This window comes from Zosterops lateralis (assembly GCF_965231275.1).
Source record: "Zosterops lateralis genome assembly, chromosome: 2".
Taxonomy (NCBI): domain Eukaryota; kingdom Metazoa; phylum Chordata; class Aves; order Passeriformes; family Zosteropidae; genus Zosterops; species Zosterops lateralis.
Genome location: NC_139763.1, coordinates 88,305,566 through 88,328,397, shown reverse-complemented (window position 1 = coordinate 88,328,397; position 22,832 = coordinate 88,305,566). Strand labels below are relative to the sequence as shown.

At 40.2% G+C, this 22,832-nt stretch overlaps 1 protein-coding gene across 4 annotated transcripts in view; it reads right to left on the bottom strand.

The window, feature by feature from the left end:
- TSPAN9 (tetraspanin 9) overlaps positions 1-22,832 on the bottom strand; it is a 174,725-nt gene that overhangs the window by 4,946 nt on the left and 146,947 nt on the right. For all 4 annotated transcript variants that reach the window (XM_083855608.1, XM_083855605.1, XM_083855607.1 and 1 more), the window contains 5 exons: positions 4,260-4,451; positions 2,590-2,664; positions 1,026-1,127; positions 283-414; positions 79-162 (listed from right to left, as the gene is read on the bottom strand). In XM_083855608.1, the coding sequence (XP_083711734.1) occupies positions 79-162; positions 283-414; positions 1,026-1,127; positions 2,590-2,664; positions 4,260-4,451 (585 nt within the window). The remainder of the gene's footprint in view (positions 1-78; positions 163-282; positions 415-1,025; positions 1,128-2,589; positions 2,665-4,259; positions 4,452-22,832) is intronic.

Below are 22,832 nucleotides of genomic sequence, written 5' to 3'. Positions count from 1 at the left end.
CATCACTTTTCACACAGCAGAGTCAAGAATGGTGACAGCAAATCAAAGCCATGTTGAAAAACATCAGACCAGTATTACCTGCATTATGAGGACGCACATCCCAATTGAACCAAGGACATGCTTATTGTCATCAAACCAGCTCATAACTTTCTCATAACATCCCTGAAATGATGAAAGATGAAAATTGAAACTCCAAGGTCACATTTCTTTTCACGTGCATTCCCTCTATTTTATTCCTCCCCACCCCTACCTTAGACTTGACCTGGGCAAAGTGAACCTTACCGTTTTCCACAGTGATTCAGTAGAGTTCCGTCCACAGTCTTGGGAGTTTTCCATACAACATCGGTCTGGAACAATGTTTTCTCCCAGCACTGGGTACCAATCTGTGTAGTCATTCACACCACAGCATTTCATCTGTGCAGAAGTAAAGGATTAATACATTAACTAGCACAATATGTAAATCACACACAACCACAAACTTTTATTTCCACTAAAGCACTCTATATTTTCAAAAAGGCCACCACAACACTTTTGCAGTTTTAAGGTGTTCTGTGGTTGCTGATCACCTAAAGCAAATACTTAAAAACACAAAGGAAAAACATAATCAAATAAAATAAATGACTCCACATCCAAATCTTCTTGTCACAGAGACATGAGCCCAAACACCAAAATATAAGGTAATAAGCCCACAACTGCTAAAAGCAAAATCCTGCCAAAGCTGCAGTGCCACCTATGCAGGTTCTGCTGCCTCTCTGCTCTTACAGATCATCTCTATGCCTGTGACAGCCACAGAGAATCCCAGACAGGTGAGCATCTTCTGCCTTACAGAGTACACTTTGATCCTGGGTTTCACAGTACTCTTGGGTTTCACAGTATTCTATTCCCTGGATATTCAAGAGTGCAAAATCAGAAATCAAAACCTGCATTAGCCATCTTTTAGACTAGGCATGGGTGCCACGCTTAAGAGACAGCAGCAGCCTTGATGACCAAATTGTTACTTTGTTACTATTAAGAAAATATGTTACCTCTGCTTGAATGATATTCCATGCATTTTTCAGTCCAACATTATTTTCTGAATTGTATAGCTTCATACCTTCTTTCAAATCCTTCTTTGCACTCTCACTGACCTGCACCATGTAGAAGATAGAGTAAGTCAATGCACTGCTGTTGAGAGGAAAGGACCAAATGGTACAGACACACATACAGAATGTCCATCTTTTACCTTCTCTCACCACAAACTTAACATGGGTAAAAAGCTTCAGGACTCTCATAAATCATTGGGACCTTTAAGCAGCTGCATAGGTCTAGTCTCTCCCTCAGATTGCAAAACAGTGGGTTAATTCCCTTGACATAGGAGACCTCTGCTAGAAGTCCATCATACAGTCATCATCTAATTCAAACCAGCTGAACATGAACAGCATCAATCTGCTGAGCTTGCCGTAACCTTGCCATGGACAGCTGTTTTGGCAATACCCCACAGCAGCCTCTCCTGCCTGTGGCCTGCTTTAATTTGCTAAAATCACAAATCCACAGTCCCAGCTTCCCAACCTTAGTGGAGTTATCCTTGCATGGGTTCAGGCAGGCTATAGAGAATAGCCAGTACAAAATCAGTTGAAAAAAGACATTATTGTTTTTCTCCTTGTGAGAGCAAGCTTGTAGGATTTATGATTTTCAAATATACTCTTCTTCCTTTAGAAGACAAAGCTGGAATGCTTAACAGGAGATCTAAGATGTCCCATTTCTTGTATTAATTTCAGTCTGAGCCCAGAGTCCTGGATGAAGGTGGGAATGTACTTTGCCTCTGACAGTAGTGAGCTGGTAGAAAAAAAGGATTATGGTCCTGGCATAAAGGTCAATGATATTATAAGATCTGTTTCATCCCTCTTTTACAACCCAGTCAAAATCAGCAGTTCACCTCAGCTCCCTGAAAGCAGCAGGCATCATAGTGACAGCCTGAGAAGAGATAAAGGTCTGGGAGGAGCTGTTTTAAATTAAGTCTGGACATATTCATAGTGTAAGGTTCTGCCCTGTGTTTAGCAGAGGTCTCCAGTTCCCCAGACACTTTTCCAGTGTTATGTATCTGATGGGCCAGCCAGTTGTGCCTACTTCACTTAGTCACTCTGAGATAGCAGATTCCTGCAGATGAGCTTGTATGAGAAACTGCCTCTTGATCCATTCTGCACTCATGCCAAACTCTCTGGGACTCCCCAGTCAAGTGAGACAACTGGTGGCATTTGGAATAACCTGTGAATATCTCATGCCTCTCTTCTCCTGTCCTGTTCCAAGGGTTGGCCCTAAGAAGCTAAAAGGTTTTAAGCAGGATCTTCCACAACTAACCCAGGACTAGAAGATGATCAGCTTCTTGCAGAGGCTCAGGACCATGGTTTTATTTTAGGGATTTGTCTCCTGCTTGTTCTCCTCATCACTTCCTCCTCCCCCTTCAGAAGCCTCTTACAATAGACAGCTGAAATCTCAAGGTTAAACCTTCACTGAAGATCCAGGAGAACCCACATACCTTCATCAAACAAAAAACTAAACCTGGTTTACATGCTTGTAAAGATAATTAATCTATATGGTATATTTGCTTACCTTGTCCATATAAACAAAGAATAAAATTACTAGTATCAGCTCTGCCAGGAGAATTATCAGCAAAACGATGAAAAACTAGAACAAAGAGAAAAGAGACAGTGTATACACACTTGCCAAATAGAGAATAAACCTGGAGCTGTTAGAAACTATGAAAACAGTAGGCTTACTACCAGTTTGCAGGTTTCAGCCATGCTTTTGTCTTGCTCCTTTTGACTGCTATCACAGCACACAGTCCTAGGAGTCTCTTTCCTTCACACAGACTACAGGACAGATGCTAAATCCCTTAGCGCAAAGATCAATGTGACGTGCCTCAGAAACGATTCCCTAGCAGATGGGCTTGAACCACATGTGACTGTGGAATAGTCATCATATTACTCAGCACTTCTATTCCCAGCTCTGTAGCCAAAAACTCTCCCTCTATAGAGGCATCCCAAGTGTGAGTTCTAGTAGTTTCTTGCAACTTTTCATGCCCAGTGGGAATTTTTTTTCATCCTTTATGCCCTAGCGGACTCCAGACAGGCACGACACCTGACCCCCAGACACTGGGGAAGAAGCAATAAGGAGCACAGCTAGCTCTTCAACTGGAAACTCATGACAGTCATGATAGTACAAAATGACTTTTGCAGAGCCTCGTACAAATATAAAATATTTTTTTAAAAATTAAGCTGGTGTTGCAGTTAGTGTGAATGAATCACATGGACTTCAACACTAATCTCTGTTTGCTTTCCTAGCTGTGCAAAACACAAAACCAAGCAATCAGCAAAAAACTAGATGCACATTTTGCCTCCAGTTTAATTCCCTAAGGTGGCTTAAGGAATTCTGCCCAGCTGTTCCCCAACATCATATAAGAGAGAGTTTTGCACAAGGAAAATATGCTCCTTAATGTCACAGCATCTGGATTTGTAAAATGTGACTGAATTGGGACCCGTCTGCCTTGAAAGCCCTCCTCCCACCTTCTGCCACACTACCTCTCTCCTTGTAGGGGGAGTTCTCCTCTCCCCATTATTTTTTTGGAGGGGGATATTTATATGGGGGGGGTATTATATATTCCCCCATACAACCTCCCATCATTAGTCAGGGAAGCTAATGATGAAACCTCCTGGGTTTATGCAAGAATAGCCACACCATGTTTTCTGAAAGGGGTTCCCTGCTTCTGTGCTTCAGTGCTGGTCAGAGAATTTCAAGGGTCAGACTAATCATTTTTTATTGATTAGGCCTGGCATAGACCTTGACTTCTTAACTTTGGCTCAGATGGCTTCCACCATCCTCTGACAAAGGCCTTAGATATGGCCAATGTAGAAAATAGCCATGAGAGGCTTTGAGCAGCTCTGTGCCTAAGATTTTTTCCTTCCAGCAGATATTTCCAGAAGGGCTATCCAGGCTGATCCTACAGTTCATGCTTAACCATTCAGAGGTAACTGACAGCAATTTGCTTTGCTACCTAATACATTAGGGTACATAGTAACAAGGACATATTTGCTAATACACCACTGATATCACTGTGACTAAAGCTGTGAGATGTCATCCTGCAAGCCTATGGAAGACTGAAAGCCAAGGGCAATGTCACAGTGGGCCACAAGACTATTTTGCACTGGTCATTCAAATAAAATAATAATGCAACAGAATGCAACAGCCACTGTTCTTAGTGAAAAGGAGTATTGATGTCTTACGCTCAACAGGAGGCACTTGTTTTCCTTGATAGCACCTAGGCAGCCCAGGAAGCCAGTCACCATGATCACCGTGCCAATGGCAATGACGAGGTTGGCAGCTGAAAGTGATGGAAAGCTGGGAGAAAATGTGGCGAAGTTCCCTTGTGACACTGAGAGCCAGATGCCCACACCCAGCAGACCACAGCCACATAACTGCAAAGAGACAAACAAAAGAAAGGTTCCACCGTTAACATAAATGTCACTGTCCCCTTCCCCTGAAACTCTGAAAAGAAAGAATTTCACAGGCAAGTTCTCAGGTAAGTGTTCTACAGTAATGCTCTCAGTGGTTTGATGCTGCAAAAAAGTGAAATTGTATGTTCTTACTTTGACTTGGTCATGTCACCTGTACTTATAATTCTATTTAAAAGCCACTGGATGGCAGAATTCTCTTCTGAGAGACTTAGCACATGAAACCAAGGCTACCTATTGATCTCCCAACAGCATTTTTCTCTATGAAAATAAAAAATATTATTTGAAAGAATACTCCATTGCTCTTATTTGTATAGTCATCTGCAATGTCTCAGAGTATTCAGCTCTGTATTGCCTCATCCTAGGTGAGACAAGGAAGTCCTGATGACATTTACCATCAAAAGCGTCATTTCAGTAAATATTTGTCATAAAATGCCCAGTCACAGTAGCCAGGTTGGGTTTTAGTGTGAGTTCTCATGGCTTTAGTGCTGATAGCCAGTGTTGACAAAATATCACCAAAATCAGATTTGTAGGTACATTATCTACAGGCAGATCAAGCCTCATGCATGATGCTCACAGGCATTCCCAAGGGAAGCAGAGTAACACATGCACTGGGTATCAAAGGAAATGTTCGCGGTTCTTGTAAGGAGACTGGGAAGCATCTCTGCTTCCAAAACTCAACACACAGTAACTCCACAGAGTGGGTTGGGAAGCTTTGCATCATCAGGTATGGATAAATGTCACAACATCTGTGTCCTATAACAGAGTTGGATACAGCTGCAACAGGAGTGTGTGTAGCAGGAAAAAGTCAAACACCTGCTATCCCTGTGTAAAGACTGGTACAAAACATACACGCATGTGGCAGGAGAGGACTTTTGCTTCTTCCCTCAAATTTGTTCTTTCCACTTAATAATCTTGAATTGATTTCTCATTGCCTTTCATGGTATGTCAGCAAGGTCAGCGTGAACTTGGAGTAGTAAAGAGCTGTGGGGGGATGCAAAATTGAAGCCTCCTGATGTTCTGCTGCAGGACCCTGTGGACATGGCCACAGGTTTAAACTGTCTGCAGCTCATGAAATCAGTCACCCTATTGCTCCTGCTTTAAATTTCATCTACTCTGTCCTTGAATTGCTGCAGTTTTGGTGCCTCAAGCTCTCTCAGGAATCCACCCGGTGGTTCAGCTGTTTCCACCGTTAGATGAGAACTGCAGGCAGTTGCTGGGGCTGCTGAGAGCTTAATGGTTCAGGAGGTCAGAAACAGCTCTCACCACACAACATTCATTTAAGGTATTAAATGGCATTTCTAAGCTGCCAGGGCTGCCACTGCCATTAGCTGATGGCACTTTAATCAATGACTTCTTGACGCTCCATGGATGAGACTGTAAATGTTTCCAAAGAAGTTTCTACCAAAGACCAAAATTGTTCAGTGTAACTTTCTATCAGATCCTGAATTCACACTTTAAAGGTCATTCACGAATGTGTTCCTTGGACTTACATACTCTATTAAGTTCAGAAATCACAGCTCTAGCTCAAGTGTTTTGAAAGAGTGCAATGAATTTTGGAATCATTAGGCCAAAAACAATAGATCATGGCAGATAAACAATGTAGGGGTAAGAGCAAGGTCAGGGAAAAAGGTTTACAGAGGAAGGACAAGTAAAGGACAAAATGGAGTACATATGATTAATGCAAGCTCAGCCCATAAAGAATCACACCTAAGAATCCAACACCAATTATAAGATCATAGCAAAAGAGATAGAAGAAAGAACCCCTAACCAGCATCTCTTTACCATTTGAAAAAATCCTGCAGCACAATCCTTGAAAGAGATTTGGTCTAGAAGAGAAAGGTGGGTAGGAAATTATTCCAGAAAGTCCAGGAAATGTTTATGTTTACACTTAGAAAAGGTTAGAAGCACCTAATTGCTTAAGTGAGGGATGGTAGAAGGCCATCCCTTCAAGTTATAGGAATTCAGGAAAGGGACTCATGCTCCATGGAATGGACATGAAGGCAGAAAAACAAGACCACGAGCAGAAGGAGAATCAAAGCTGGAAAGCAGAACAAGACAGATGACCTCTGTCCCTTCGGCAGGGTCTCAGCTCAGGAGACCCTCTACATACACTTCCATACAGGGCATATAATTTCTTCACTTGCTTGTGGTAGCCACATTAGTACTTTGGTAAACTCAGGAGCAAACTACTTGGCTTTTTGGCAGAAAATCATTCACCTGCATCTTCCCCTTTTCACAATGCCTTGAGCAGGAAAGAAGCATTGACATTTGATGTGAAATGTGCAAAAAAAGTTTGGTGGATTTGCAATATACCTGTGCTCTCCCAAGGCAGACCACTATGGAGAAGAACACCAGACATATGAGCACACCAGGAGAAGAGTCCTTTACAAGGTGAAATAAGTGGAATGTCAGCTGACTGAGGCTACAGACACACCCACATTTGCCATTTCTTCCTGCAATTCCAAAGTCCTGCTGAAGACAGTAATGGAGTAACTTCTTTCACACTGTTGTAGTGATCGAGCTAACACACCAAAAGTGCACAATGGGATTAGAGTTCTGTTCAGAGCTTTCGGACAACATGCAAGAGAGTGGTACCACAATCATACCACAATGTCTGCACCGGTCACACTCTTGAAACAGCTCGCTCCAAAGCTAAGGAAATTTCTTTTCAAATACCTTCTACCTCCCAAAGTAAGATTTCTGCATCCCTAAATTACAATGAAAGTTCAGATTACATAAAACATTAGGTGATGGAGTGACTTAAAGGCTGATCTATGCAACTGGGATTCTCTAGTGCCTGGAGAGCAAAAAGTCAGGAAGAGATTTGATAAAAGACATGACGACCTAAAAACTTCCACAAGGTGGCATCCCATACCAAACAGCACTAAAAGTTTAAGACAAATTTCGTATTTCTTCTCTCCACAGCTCCTCGATTTTTGTGCTTTCTTCTCTGTTTTTTTTTCTCTGCCATTCCACTGCATAGCAGTACTGATGATGCTAAAATTTATGCTTTAAGCTTCAGGTCCCATGACAAATGCTTTTTTCACTCATGCTTCTTTAAAAAATCCCAAATAATTCTACTGACATGGGATTTAATTGCATACGACCATACCAACCAAAGCTGCCCGGGATTCTAGCAATAAAATACCTTTCACTGACACTTTATTCTATACTAGTCTCATTTTTTATACAACATGAATACTACAAAAATGCTCTGACATCTATTTCTTCTCACAGGATCTCTCTGTTAGGAACAACTGAATCCTGGAGTGTGAAAGCAGCAAGAATATATCAAGTCATCTTATTAATTCCTTTTTCACCATATAATTAAATAATATATGCTGCTTGGTATTTAATTGTGTGAGAGTGATGGCACTGATATTCCTTCCCCAGAGAAATGGTTCAACAGAGTAATAAATTTCACCGGATTTTTCTTCTCAAGAAACGTTGGCTCGTTTCCCTCTCGTGATTAGAAATCATCATCCTCTAGGCAACCATCAAATCTCTCCTTCCCCTGGTGTTTATGTCACTGCAGAACACTATCATAAAGTCAGTCACTTTTACTTATAGGGCAATTTATCCAAGCTATGGTACATATATTTTGGAGCTTAAAAACAAAAGGAACACCAATGGTTCCTTGCAGGTTCTCCCACACTTTGAATTCTCTTCAGTACCTCAACATCTGTCTGTCTTCATCTGTGACAGACTGTGTCCAGAAAACATAAAGCATTCTAGGAAACATTAAGAGTGTCAAACGCTTTGAGGGAAATTAGAACTCCAGATAAATTCAGAGAGAAAGAAACCTCAAAACAAACCTTTCCCTGACAAATGCTATCACCAGAACAGGAATGGGGTTCATGTATTCTATTCTGCAGTTTTGAGCATTGTGTGAACTAATACAACAATACAAACTTTCACAGTAGAGCATTTTACCCAGGTTTATCTGCCCTAACCATAAAAAGATACAGGAAGAGTTCACAAGACCCAGGAAAGGACAACACAGATGGTCAGAGGTATGCCAAGACTGACATATTGTACAGAAGGAGATTATGCACAGGATTATCTAGCCTGGGAGGAATTATTAGACAGGATGTGAATGAAATATTCACAACTCTAGCGTTCAGTAAGAAAAGCAAACAGCCCGTGTCTCAGCCCTTTCCAATAATAGGAATAAGGGGAATAATAGCAAGCATTTGTAGTACATTTTGCTTCACACAACTGAGAAGTAAATTGATGAATTACGCCATAGTTGGTTACAAGAATCAAGCAATGTGCTCACTATTGTCAGTGAGGGCTAGATAATTTTTGATATTGATAATAGCATTTGTGGTTTCTTGGCATTTACACAAATAATAACATTTCATGTTTCTCAGAGTAAGATAATGTGTGCAGAACCCTGCAAAACTACCAAGCAGCAACAAGCTGGGGTAAAATGGGGGTAGGAAATGCCATTCTGGTAATGTCTATTAACTGAATAACATTGATAGGCTTGCCCCTAAAGTCATTGAACAGCACCAGAAAAAGGAATCTGATAAGGTAGGCACTACCAAGAGGACAAGGGATGAGGCCGTATTCTTGTTGACTTCTGCAGTTATTCCATCCTGTGCAAAGAATGCATGATGGAAAAGCTGCACAGATAGGTGTGCGTGAGAGAAAGAGTTTGTTCTTGGCATCAGACTTTCTAGCGCTGCTTAAACACCAGGAGAGCTCTTAAGACACTTGGAATAGAACAGAGACATTTAGAAACCAAATAATGAGAGACAACCACGAGGGACAAAAAGAAGCAAGTGTCTCAGTTTGTATTCCACCTCGAATAACATGCCCTGGGCCATCTGTGGCCCAGTTACAGAGAACAGAAAGCTCCCCACCTTCCCCTGTGCTGTTAGAACAGGAGATGTTGCCTGAAGCAAAAATGATACAATGAAAAATACACGGTAGAGCTTAAATACAGCCCCATAAAATGGCAAAAAGCACAGGGGGTTTGTTACAAGGAAATACTGACAGTATGACTGCAAAAAAAAGTGTCACTGCTGGGAACTGATTTCCGGACAACTGCAGTGACAAAAAGACACTCTGAATTAGGTTTTGACAGACTTCTGTTGAAACAGAAAGTCAACAGGAAGACGAGCTGCACCAAAAGGCAAAAGGACTGAAGGAGCCACAAGGACAAGCAGAATGCAGCACCAAAGCCTAGCACAGAAAGGTTTTTCAGTGTCTAGGTGGCTATTAAAACCCTCTCCTTTGCTGGGGTCCACAACACTTTGGAAAAGCTGCCAATAATATTATCCTTCTGTTTGGTAAAGTCCACAAGATAAAGGTGACCTTTCTCAGGTCTTCTTTTCAAGACAGAGAGATTTTCCACCATTTCTCCAACTCTCACACCAGTCAGTGTGCAGATGAGATAAAGAAGACAATGTCCCTTATGAACCAGCAAAAGTCTTCTCACTCTGATCCTGAGGTTTGGGGGGTTTTTGGGGGATTTTGTGTGTTTTGGGTTGTATTTTTTTTTATATTTTCCCCTCTTCTTCATTTATGGTACCTTAATGTATTACAGATCAGAATAACTGTTCTGGAAAGAGGCAGGGATGAGAACTACATGATTTCCACCATTTCAAAACACACTGCAGAACAGAGATAGACTTTCTGCAAATTAAGTTTTTTGATGCCAATTGCCAACTCCCAACTCTGGATTTTGGTGGTTAATCCATCTCTGCAAAGGCTGGTGCTTAAAGGAGATTTTCAGGTAAGATTAGATACATTTTCCTGCACTGTCTAGATAATCCAGAGGATTAATCAAAACTGGGACTTAACAGCTGACAATCTCAGAGGTCTGTTGCAAAGCAAGATCATCTTTGAAATATGATCTAAAATACAGCAAGGACACCAAAATCTGAGAAGTTCTTCAGCTGTATGCTAGAAAATGAGAATAGAGTATGGAAGTAGGTGAACACACTCAAAACCTACCTAGTGCTACTGCCATAATCATGTGGCAGATTTAAACTCCTCTATAACATTCCTATGAACTGAGGATGGATGACAAGGAAATAATTTTGATGTCTTCTTTGAGTCTAGTTCTGTAACAGCTGTACTGACAGCCTGCATGTAATAGAAGGTGCAGAACTGAAATTTGTTCAAATGCTGAGTTTCCTTAATCCATTTGCCAGAGAAAGCATTTATCATCTTCCTAGAGTCATTCCCCCAAGCTGTACTCATGGGATGGTCCTGACAAAGTCAAGTCAGGCATCAGAGACTGTGATCTTCTGTGGAGCAAGCAGAGGGACAGCTACCCTGAGGAGTGGTAAATTCTGACACTTTTCTCAGTCGGTCTTTTTCAAACGTGTAAATGTGCACCCAGAAACCTTAACCTTTGGCTTGGATGCTCTTCCCTGGTCACCCCGGAGTCTTCAATAAAGGATATGTTCTGTAAAAGGAAGTTGTAAGACCTGACTTTGCTCAGTTTGTCAAGCTTAAACTTCTCTTTAGTTGAAGGGCAGCTCGGGTACTTCAAGGTTGCATTTTAGGAGAAACTTTCACTGAGAAATTAGTACAGCACTGGAAGAAGTTACCAAGAAGGTGTCAAAATCTCCAGTCACAGAGGTTTTCAATGCTTTGCTACAGGCAGTCATGGTTGACCTGAGCTAGCACTAGCAGCAGCACCACTTGGTATGACTTGCAGAGATTCCTGTCAAACAACATTTCTATGATTTTATAATTTCCTCAGCTACCATGTTCTTCCTAATTTGTGAAAAACACAGCAACCATGTCATTTCTAATGAACACATGAAATCTCTTTCCTGTGGAAGCCCTATGGGGAGAGCTCTCTTGCCATGCTGGGGAATCAGCATACCTGTGTGTGTCTCCAGTGCCTGTACATTTTATGGCAGGGAGCTGCCATTTTGTTTACATTTAACAAATGCCACCACTCTGTGATTAGCTGAAAACAGTTATAAAATGGGCAAAACATTCTTTAGTAAGAGCTAATGAAATAAATAATTCAAGTGTAAACATAAACAACAGTAAAAGGCTCTTTTGTTGTGCCCCACTTTATCAGACTGCAGAACAAGCTCCGACATGTCTAAAGTGGGGGAAGACTTCAAGAAGGTGGAAGGGGAGCAAAAGGATGATGGACACAGACACACTGAGATGTGCCCAAGGGTTAACAGACCTCACCTACTGGGCCAATGGTGTTTTACCTCTTATTAATGACCTGGATGATGGGACAGAATGGTCCCTCAGCAAGTTTGTAGATAAACACTGAGTAGCTGACACAGCAGATGGCAGAGCTGCCCCTCACAGAGAGCTGGGCTGGATGAAGAATCAGGCAGAGAGAACATCTTAGGAAGTTCAATGAAGTGGAATGCAGAGTCCTGCACGTGGAGAAGAATGACCTTGTGCACTGGGACACACCATGGGCTGAGGGGCTGGGAGGCAGCTCTCCAGTGGAGGGCCTGGAGTCCTGGTGCACAACAAGCTGATCAGAAGCCAGCAATGCAACCTCAAAGTAAAGAAGGCCAACAGCACCCAGGGCTGCACTAGGAGGAATGTGTCTGGCTGCTTTGGGTGCTATCCTTTCCCCCTACTCAACACCAGTTAATCCAGCACAACTGGAATGCCACGTCCAGTTCTGGGCACCCCAATACAAGACAGACATTGGTGAATACCAGTAAGGGAAAGGAGCCTCTTAGGAGGCTGAGAGGCCTCAGGGGGCCTGTTTGTCCTCAAGAAGAAGAGGCTCAGGGGGTTCTTATTGATCTGTATAAATACCTGATAAAGGGAATTGAAGAACAGGGAGCTGCTCTCCTCTTAGGAGTGCTCAGTGACAAGACAAGATGACCACAAATTAAGACACAAAGTTTGATGCAAGACCTGTGAGGGGGACCAAACACTGAAGTAATGTTTCCAAAGAGGCTGAGGATCTTTCATCTGTGGAGATATTCCAAACCTGACTAGACACTCTACAGTCTGTCTGTAGACTAGAGAGTCTCTACACTCTCTGTCCTAGCTGATCCTGTTCAAGCAAGGGACAGCAGATGATATGATCTCAACATGTCCCTTCCTAACTCTTCCATTCTTGTTAGGAGATAAGCTCTCAGATATCCATTAATAGCTATATTCCAGGTGTTTTCTCCACTATGCACACATACTCACCCTTTTTTTCTCCCCAGCATCCAGTGTCCACTTGAACAGGTAAGGAATAAACTCACTCAATTAGTCACAGCTTGTGTCCAGGACAAGCACAGCCCTGATTTTCTAATGATTTTCATTAATAATTTGGGGATAAACATCTCATTCATGAAATTTCTAGTTGATAAATTGTCAGTATTTAAAACTTAGTGTGGAGAAGTGTAGCAGTAGAAAGGAAACAAAGGATTAATTTAAAGGAACATAACCTGTAGAATGAGATCCCCGAAACAGACTTCCTGCAAAATGATTTTGAAAAAGCTGATGCAAAAAAGCAAAGTGTCAAAACAAACAAGGCATTACTTTGGACTGCAGTAGTTCTTCTCCCAAAACTTCATGACTATTTTGAGTGGCATGCACAAAAGCAACAAAGCAAAAAACAACAAAATTGTCTCTGCCCACAGCTGTGAAAGGTTATATTTAGTTGTGCCACTGTCAGCATTATCATCTTTTTGTGTATAACACAACTACACAACATCTAAAGTGTAGGCAAAAAAGACTGAACATTTGAAGAGGATTGAAAGATGATGTGTGAAGAAGGAATAAAACGTATACAACAAAGTTAAGTGATAGTTAAACTCAGAGGGCAGGAAGGAGAATGGAGGTAGAACTTCAAAACTAGTATTAGAAAAAAAAATTAAACATTATATATCAAATACCAAAACTCCTGAAATCAGAAGGACTGGCAGGGCCTCAACCACTATATGCTGGATGGAAAAAAACATCAAAGACAAAAGAGAGTTCAAAAAGTCACAGACAAAATATATAAAATCCAGAGAATAACTAATATAAGAAAAAGGAATTATGCAGTCACTCCACAGAGGAGACCTGATTGGAAGGATATTTAATATAAAATTCATAAAGGCTGTATAATTTTTAAAGGCTATATAATTCATAGAGCCCATAAAGGACTTGTGGTTCCTACAGAAATGCTAACCTTATGCATATATTAGAATGCACAGTTATGCTGTCCTTGATAACAGACTGACAATAATAGCTCATTTAAAATAGAGTAACAAAGCATTATACATAATCTTCACATTAAACCGTTTTCTCATTAGTAAGCATGGGGATAAGAGCTGAAAAATTCTCTAAGCAATTCATCATAATGAATGAGAATCCATCAGCCTAACAAAGCACTTCTGAGCATTAAACTCTATTTCCTAAACACACATAACTGAAAAGATATCTTTCTGAAATGCAAAGTTGGGGGATTAAAAGCAGTCTCTCTTTAATTCCTGCAAATGACCCTATCTACAGACTTCAAACTGAAAACAGGCAGCAAATTAAAATGCTGTCTCTTAATGCACCACTTCTTGAAGCGGCTTGTCAGGAGGTGTAACTTTAGGGTTTTCCCTATGTAATAGCATTAATTACAAAATGAAAATCTGCAATGATTTTAAAATTGCTCTATTTTGTTTTTCTATTTATTTACATACAGTTAATTTCACTTGAAGTAAAAATCCAATATGAAAGCAAGCTGGACAGAGAGATCTCCTGAATTCATTGCTCCACGGAAACACTCAGATCTGAGTTTGAGCACAAAAACAAATGTGTGTTGCTATTTCATCCCATTAGACCTGCAGAACAGAAAGAGAGCTGAATTTTGCTCTCCCACTTCTTAGAAAAATTTGAAGAATATTTAACTGCAATTACTAATCCCTCAATAAGCATAACAAAGTACAAGACTTGTACATGTTAGCAATCATGATTTGGCTAATAAATTTGCTTTGCCTCATTATTAAAACCTCTGTCCAAAACCATTTGATTCACCAGCACTCAAGGCTTTGAAAACTAGAAGGAAACTTTTCAACAATTTTCATAGATGTCAACAGGAAGAGGCAGTTTTACCACGATAGCTCCCAGAGTAACAAACAGTCCAAATTCCAGTATACAAAAGCCCCAAGGGAAATGTATCAGAGAAGACAGGAAATCATATTTTATTCCATTGAGAGTAGACAGAAAAACAAATGGAATCATGACCAGTTTAGTTTCTCAGTGCTCTAGTTTTTGAGCAACTGCATCAAAGCCTTCTTAAAACAAAACTGTGTGGCTGTTTAAAACTACATGCTAAATTCATTTGTTCTATATTTGCACAAGTGCAGGGGCACGCACCTGCAGTATTTTCTTCTGAGATGGAAGCCCCTCTGCTTATTCATGGACACTTTCTCCCCAGCAAGGAGCCCAGTCAGATTCTGGTCAATCCATCAAATATACATCTGCAATGCTTAGCACCCACTGGCATAACTCTATGGAATCTAGGCACCTCTGCTGGTCACATGTTGTTAATCTGTCTCCTTTTTCCTGAGCCAATTCTCCTGAAGCCGCTTTATCCGCTTTGTTTATTTTAACCACAGCTGCTTAATTCTACTATATCTCTTAATGCCAAATAAAAGCAGCAGGAAAACAAAACAAAACAAAAAATTAGATGTTTGAAGGACTTGTGGTGAGGCAACAGACAGTCAGCAATCCTCATTCAAATTTGTGTAAAAGGACTGAGGACGTATCCAGTCCCAAAGAAGTCACTGTGATTTAAGATACTGTCTTGATGGTGTACTACAGATCACAACCAATAACATTGTGCATCTCAAACGCTTCATTCTCCATCTGCTCAAAAAGGGCTTACACTACATACTGCAAATCCACTTGTATCCTTCTCTTTCAACTGTTGGGGGCACTTCTGAGAAAAGATGGAAGGAATCAGTGTGAAGAAACTATCTTCAAAAAATATTTGTAAACCAGTTCACTGTGTATGTGTGAAGTAAGCCTGATACTTGTTGGACTATCAGCATTTTACTCTTGGTCAATTTGCATGTTAAAACAGCACAAAACTCTGGGGGATTCACTCCCCTCTTTAATTCACAAGCTCTGGCACCACTGACAAGTGAATAAGGAGTAAAACTGACTTCCAATTTTACTTATTTCACATCAGATTGTAGCATGGCTTCCAGTTCCTAATAACCTTGTACTGCTTCAGCTGTCAATAGAACAAGCACTGCAATACTCAAATAAAACAGACAACAGGAGTGAAGGCAGGCAAACAAGTTCTTTGCCTTCTGCACTGTCTGCTCCTCTTAAGACTGAAGTGCAATTTTGTAACAGCAATTACAATAAATAACAATAATCAATAAATAGGGAAATAGCAATGATAATGAAGGATGAACAGTTTTGCTCAGCACTCATTAGGAAAAAGAAATCAGTAAGTCTATTAGATCAACCAGAGAAAAGTTGTATTCAGACTAATTCAGTGCAGATTTACTATTTCTTTGGTAATATTTACAGTTATCCTATCTCTTTCTATTAATAGGTTCTGTTTTGAAGCTACTAGCTAGAAAATAACATCTCCCAGTGGACTGGGAACACTTCCAACTTACTGTTAAATACTCTGTCAAGAGGTCTTCAATTAATAATATGTGTTCTCTGTCCATTGCCTGAACCATCTCTATCCAGTTATTTTCCAAGACGTAAAAATCCTCAGGCAAGTGTAACTTTTCACCTGCAGGTTGCTGGAAATGCTACAAGGCTGAGCCTAATTCTCTTCAGAGAGACTAACAAGGGTTGACATAATAAAGGGGCCAGACCAGACAAATAAAAAGGGGTAGGAGAGCAGCCATGTGCTACAGTGAGAAGAGCCAGAAGCATCAGAGCAGGCAGATGACTTGTCACTTAACTGAATCTCACTTTTCCCTCCCATCCAGAGAGCTGTCTTAGGGAAATGAAGAACAGGCAATCATACTGGCTCAAGAAGAAACATGAATATTCAGTAAGAAAATTCAGCCGGCTACAGATTTAACAAAAGCCTATGCTATCCCAAAACAAACATGGGACAGTGGCATTAGACCACTTAACAAATACAGATGCATGCAACAAACTGTCTTTGAGTCGTGCATCACTTCCAAGAAAACAAATTTTAAAAGCTTTCACTGACTTGTCTGAAAGAAGAATGAGGAACACTTATTGTGGAAGCAAGGAAAAAAAAAAGGAAATGTTCCACTTCATATCCAGAATATTTTAACAATATGTTCATGCCAAACTCACTACAAGAAGAAGGAATCTGCAGAGAAACAGATGCCAAAATGGTTTAGTAAAAGGAGTACTGAGTTCAAGTGCTCTGTGTTGATTAACCTCCATGGTCCAGCTACTATCAGGGTGAGAAACACATGGGGCTGTTTCATCACTGTTACGGTATTTTTTTTCCATATACCATGATGAAACAATCTTTGTATCAGAAGAGTTAGGAAAGAAACCACTGTTGCCAGATAGGAGCTGTGATGCTATCTTGGTATCTGAAATGCTGGAAAATTAGACTGGGACAAAATTGATGTCTAGCAACCATTTGTAAATATCTCTGTAAACAGTTCTGGCAATTACTGTACCAAATAAGTATTCGTGATGTTTATTTATTTAGTCTTCTGACAGGCACTGCTAATAAAACAGACAGCAGAGCTTGTGATGCAGTGATTTCAAAAGAATTAGAAGGAGGTAAATGTAAACATCCTAGAAAAGGTGAGTGAAAGTAACTAGAACAAACAAGGAGGACAAACAAGGCCATATGCAAAGTGGAAGATAAGCTGTATCTCCTCGTTTCACTGAGGATAAAGCCAGACTGAGGAGGAATTAGGTTAGCAAAGAAAAATCCAAGGTCCTAAGGATTCACAACTAGCAAAATAACTTCATACACTACCATGAGGGAGTTCTGCAAGCAGTACATATGACAAGGACACCTGATGTCCCTGATGCCTAGGGAAGAGTGCAAGGAGTGGCAGCCTTATGTGCTTAGTTTAGGTTGTCTTTTCCCTACCACATGTTCAGTCTGCTAACATGACCAGTGCATTAAATATTTCAGGCAGCAGACATTCTGTATTTTCTGTGCCTTTAACAATCTAACTGAACCTGATGTGAAGCAGAGAATATTGCTTCCCACTGGAGTCCAGCTGCACTCTGAACTTTTGTCTTCCCAAAGACAAAAGCAATCAATATAAATGTACAGGAAAATGCTGCGCCCCAGCAGAAATTTACATTTTCAAAAATATCTAAAAAGTATCTTAAATAAAATTAACTTGCTGTACAATCTCTAAAGTTACAGGTCTTGATTTCCACTGTAACATATAAAATCATTTGGTTTCTGTAGGTTCTCTACAGACCATATGTTCTCATTTTTCGGGCTGGATAAGGTTCACAAAAAATACTACCAGAAGTAAGGAAGACTAAATGAGGGTGGTGCTGGCTCACCCTTCCCTCTCTTTCAGTGAGCCAACACTGATTTTCTGACAGCATTCCATGTGAACATGCTGACAAGACTGCAGTGGTCACAGCTGGGAGGAACTGGAACTACAGAAGACAGTTCCATCCCACTGTTCCCGCTCTGACAGAGCTGTTCATACCCACTTCTGCACAGATCAGAACAGGTACAGAGTTTTTACACCAACCAGAGAGGAGTAAATGCATTTTATTTTGAAAGTCAAATGAAATTCAGCAACCAACAGAGCAGGTGATCACCAGATCAGTGGTAGTACCATAGAACAATTTCTCCCAACTTTTGTGTTGACAAGAGTTGCCAAGTGTACTGAATACTTTGTTGCTACCAGAAACAGTAGCAAGTAAATTAACGAGTATTAACTATGTTGAGGAAAATAGATCCTCAATAACTCATGCTCACTTGACTACAGCTTTGCACTCAAAATTACTTTGTTTTACTTTGTGCTTTTACCTAAAAATAAAGCTGATTGCAGTTTAAAACACCCTTTCAACAATCAATGAAGATAACAAAAGGCACACTTGATTACAAAATGTTTTAGAATAAGATTAAAAAAGCTTTAGCCACAACATCACATAGGACATCTCCCAGGCTCTTATCTCTGCTCTGCCACTTTCAAATATGAGAAAGCCAAAATGAATGTACCAAACAACAGAAACAAAAGGTAAAAGCCCAATTTCATGATCACATTGTACTCAAGTACTGCTAACATCACACAGATACTAGAAGCACCACGCTATTTGAGAAAATCATTATCTAACTGCATCATATGCACACAGAAAAAGAAAAGCAGTATTCAAATTCTGTAAGGAACAAAAGTCTGTGCCCACAAGCTTCATCTTGTATGATGCAGTGAGATTACTCTCAAGGGCTCAAGTATTTCATGCCAACACCAAATCAATGTAATATTTCCTATGTGTGATTCTTTCCACATGCAGAAGAAAACTCCAGCAGTTCCTCAGACTGATTTATCCACTTTAGTTTACAGGAGAGAAATATGTCCTCAACAACTCATACTTGCTTGACTGTGGCCTATAAAAAGCAAATTACTTTGCCACAGAAGACATAATAAAATGTGGATTCCCTCAGATTTGTGACTTATGATTGGAATCTTGGCTTTTTGATCCATTGTGAACTAACCTCTGTTAATGCTTGCCCTCTTAGAGGGCATGTAGAACAATTTGTTCACATGTGGATTCTCTGGCTTCTAGTAAAGCTGGAGTTTATTCTGCAGGCTTCCTTTAAAGATCTGTATCCCCTACCCAATCACATCTTCAGTTTTATTTCTGTCCCTGCAGAATTCATTAAAATGTAAATTACGTTCTACTGAAAAAAACATAAGACTGTTAATGGAATTTCATCCATTGCATTATGCAGATATCCAAAACAGACAACCACTTTGAGCTAGTCATGATATACAGTGAAAGTTATCCCCAAAGGTCATCTCTGGAAGTAAATGCACCAAGTTTGATTTTTTTCTTATCCAAGGTGGTATTTGTTTGTGGTTTGGACACATGCTTGACTAAAAAACTTAACAGATGGAAGGAATTAAATCCCTCAAATATGGCCTAAAAATACCTCCCATTTCCCTACCTCTAATTCTTTATTCACAAGTTAATGGCCCCTAAGCACTTTTTCCTTCCATCTCCGCAGGTCATCTGTAAGTAATTTATCAAGAAAAATCAAAATTTAGTTAGAGTAGACTGCTCTTTTAGTAAGCCTGGGTCATACTCTCCAGTAATCTCTGACTTATCTGTTTCTAAGGCCAAGCTACCAGACACACTTATTCTGGTGTCAGAAATACTTAATGGTTTACCACTGAGAAGAAAACCAAGAAAATGCAGTCACAGACAATGACTTATGAACTGCCCTATTATAAATATATTTATCCCAAACAAAGGATTCGTTGCCCTTCTTGCCATCCAACTTTCTTATGAAAAAAATATTAACTGATAAGAACCTAACACAAGACTACATACAGCTACTCTTTACATCTACAAGTACAACTGCAATGTTACATTACTTCAGTTTTCACCAAAGTCAACTGCCTTAGTTGGCAATCTATGGATATATTCTGCAGCTATGGGATTGTCTAGATTCACATCTTCTAATGACAAACATGTCTTCATATTTTCAAACTCTACTAATGAAACTCAAATGAAACTATCCAGTTACAAAAATTTTATCCATGGTGAAGAGAAATACACAGGTTTTCAGGTTATTCCTCAGCAAAAGCCTAATTCCCCTGAAGATTAACTCCTACATTTAGGGTAGTATTACCTTCAAGTGGGAGCTGACTCAAGGACCAAACTCAAAGGTATAAACAAACTTCTTACAGAAGTCTCACTCCACTGCATGGAACTTCAGCAACTTACACAGGAGACCTCAATTCAAGTCCCTACTGTTGACAAAACAGTTAGAATTTCTCCATCCTATAATTTCATGCATTTCCTAGGGCACTTTAAAGTCTCATCATCCCGGGCTGCCTGTGTAAATATGCACACTTCCAGAAAAAGACTGATGCCAGCTAGAAGCAGTGTTCATTTTGGATATGCACCATGTGGGTAACAGCATCCTGTGCAGCCCACAAGCAGAGACAGAGGTCATTCACACATACAAGTTTTGTTGTCTTTAAACTTGTGGCACAAAACTGCAAAGCTGTATTGCCAAACATGGATCAGGTGGAACTAGAATTGGAACATACACCACTTCAAAATGCAGGATGACCTGGAGTACTGAAAGTATCTGTATTCCACCTTTACAAGTAACACGACTCAAGCAGATAGAAATAAAACATAGTTCAGTTCAAATGGGATGAGACTTTGAGTAAAAAAGTTTAAATTGCATTTGGAGTCTCACAGCCATCTTTTCATGCTTTGCATCAGTCTGGATACTATATATAAATTAGCCATTAATGAGAACAAAGACATTATTGCATGTAAGTACTGTGACATAAATGAGTCAAATGCCTTCTATTGCTTCTGAAATACAACATTCCCCATCTGGAAGATTAGAAAATAACACTTCTAGACCTTACAGAGATATCTTCTTTCTCTAATTAAAACATCCTTATGAGGAAAAGCAAACAATTGAAGCACAAGAATAAATCAGGGAAAAGCTTGGAAATAAAACTATACACAGAGTATGGAATACAAACAACATTTTCATCTTATTACCCGACATACTATACTTTTTTGTGCTTTTTTTCCCTATTTGTATGGTAGTTTTGTAGTATCTACAAACTTCAAGCACAGAATCCCTCAAGAGGTAAGCCATACCTAGTTTTAGTTATGCCAGTTACCTTCATGAGCTTGGGAATCAAAGGACCACTCCTCACTAAGAGTAATTTCTGAGTGGCAATCTTTCATTCCCTGGATTTTTTTGATGCTCCTCTTCTCAGTGACATTTTGTGTTTCTGTATTTTGGCCCACAGTTTCCATGGCTAAACTAATGTTTAGCCTATTGGAAGCCATTCTAGCAAGCTTATTCTTCAATACTAATGATGGTTTTGCTAGCTTTGTAAGGACAGATACATGCAAGCCATGTGGATAGCTGAGGCCTGTGGAGCCATAAAAAGTCTAAAAAGTCTAAAATAGAGTAAAATATACCTACAAGCTCCAAAATCCATATTTCGATATCTTTGCGAGTTTAAAGCACAAAGAACAGAAGACTCTTCATCAAAATGAAGTTTTTAATTTTTCTTGAGAAAAACCCAAACCATTTCAGGCTAAACTCATTCTAAGCCTGAACCCACCACCACCATTTTCCCTCTGATGTGTATTTTTTCTTATAATAATGTTTCTTCTTCATGAAGCCAGTGGGAACGCATGGCTGTACACAGTCTCCAAAAATAGCTAGTCTTTTACCAAAACCAGCTGAGTTTACTGCTGTGAAGGAAGTATGCTTACTTGTCTTTATTGGCTGCCACAGGATACCTCAGTGTGCATGTAACAGGACTAGTGGATTCTCTGGAAGGTGAGAATTCATAACACCCACTATGTGGAAATGTGTTTGTTTATACAGCTCTGCATGACAACAGATGATGGAGCTGTCAACATCAGTTTGAATACTTGATGTCTTATGGTCGATAACCTTCTATGCTTTTAGTGATTGACTTGCATAGCACCAATTCAGCTGCCCAGAAATGGCAATTCCCAAAGTCAGAGGTCTGTTGATCTTCAGTTTCTCAGAGTTTTGTCTCTGGTCTTCCTTTCAAGCCTGGTATACCTGGAATGTCCTTTCCCACATGGGTTTGCCAAGTCATCAGTCTTTATGCATTAAAACCCATCTGGAGGGACCTTGAGTTGTGCTGAGACTGCTCATTTACTATATTTAGACTTGAGAATTATCTGCGATTATGCGCAAACAACATACTCAAAATGGCACAAAGATGAATCACAGACCAGTTGAGGTTGGAAGGGACCTCTGAAGGTCATCTGGACCAGCCCTACTGCTCAAACAGGGCCACCTTGAATCAGCTGCCCAGGATCACGTCTGGCTATTGAATACCTTCAATGACAGAGAATCCACAACTTCTTCAGGCAACTTGTTTGCCCTCACAGCAAAATCAGTGTTTCCTGATGTTCAGTTTTTGTCCATTGCCTCTTGCACTGTCACAGGTCACCACTGAAAAAAATTTGTCTTAGTTTTCTTTATACCCTCCTGTCAAGTATTTGCATACATCAGTTAGATCCCTGTCTTTTCCAGGCTAAACAGTCCTGGCTCAGTCAGCCTTCCCTCACAGGGAGATACTTCATCGTCTTAGTGGCCCTTTGCCTCATTCCATTATGTCCATGTCTGTCTGGTACTGGGAAGCCCTGCACCAGACAGGCACTGAATAAAGGAGAAGGGTCACCTTTTCTTGACCTGCTTGGAACACTCCTAATGCAGCCCAGGATACTGTT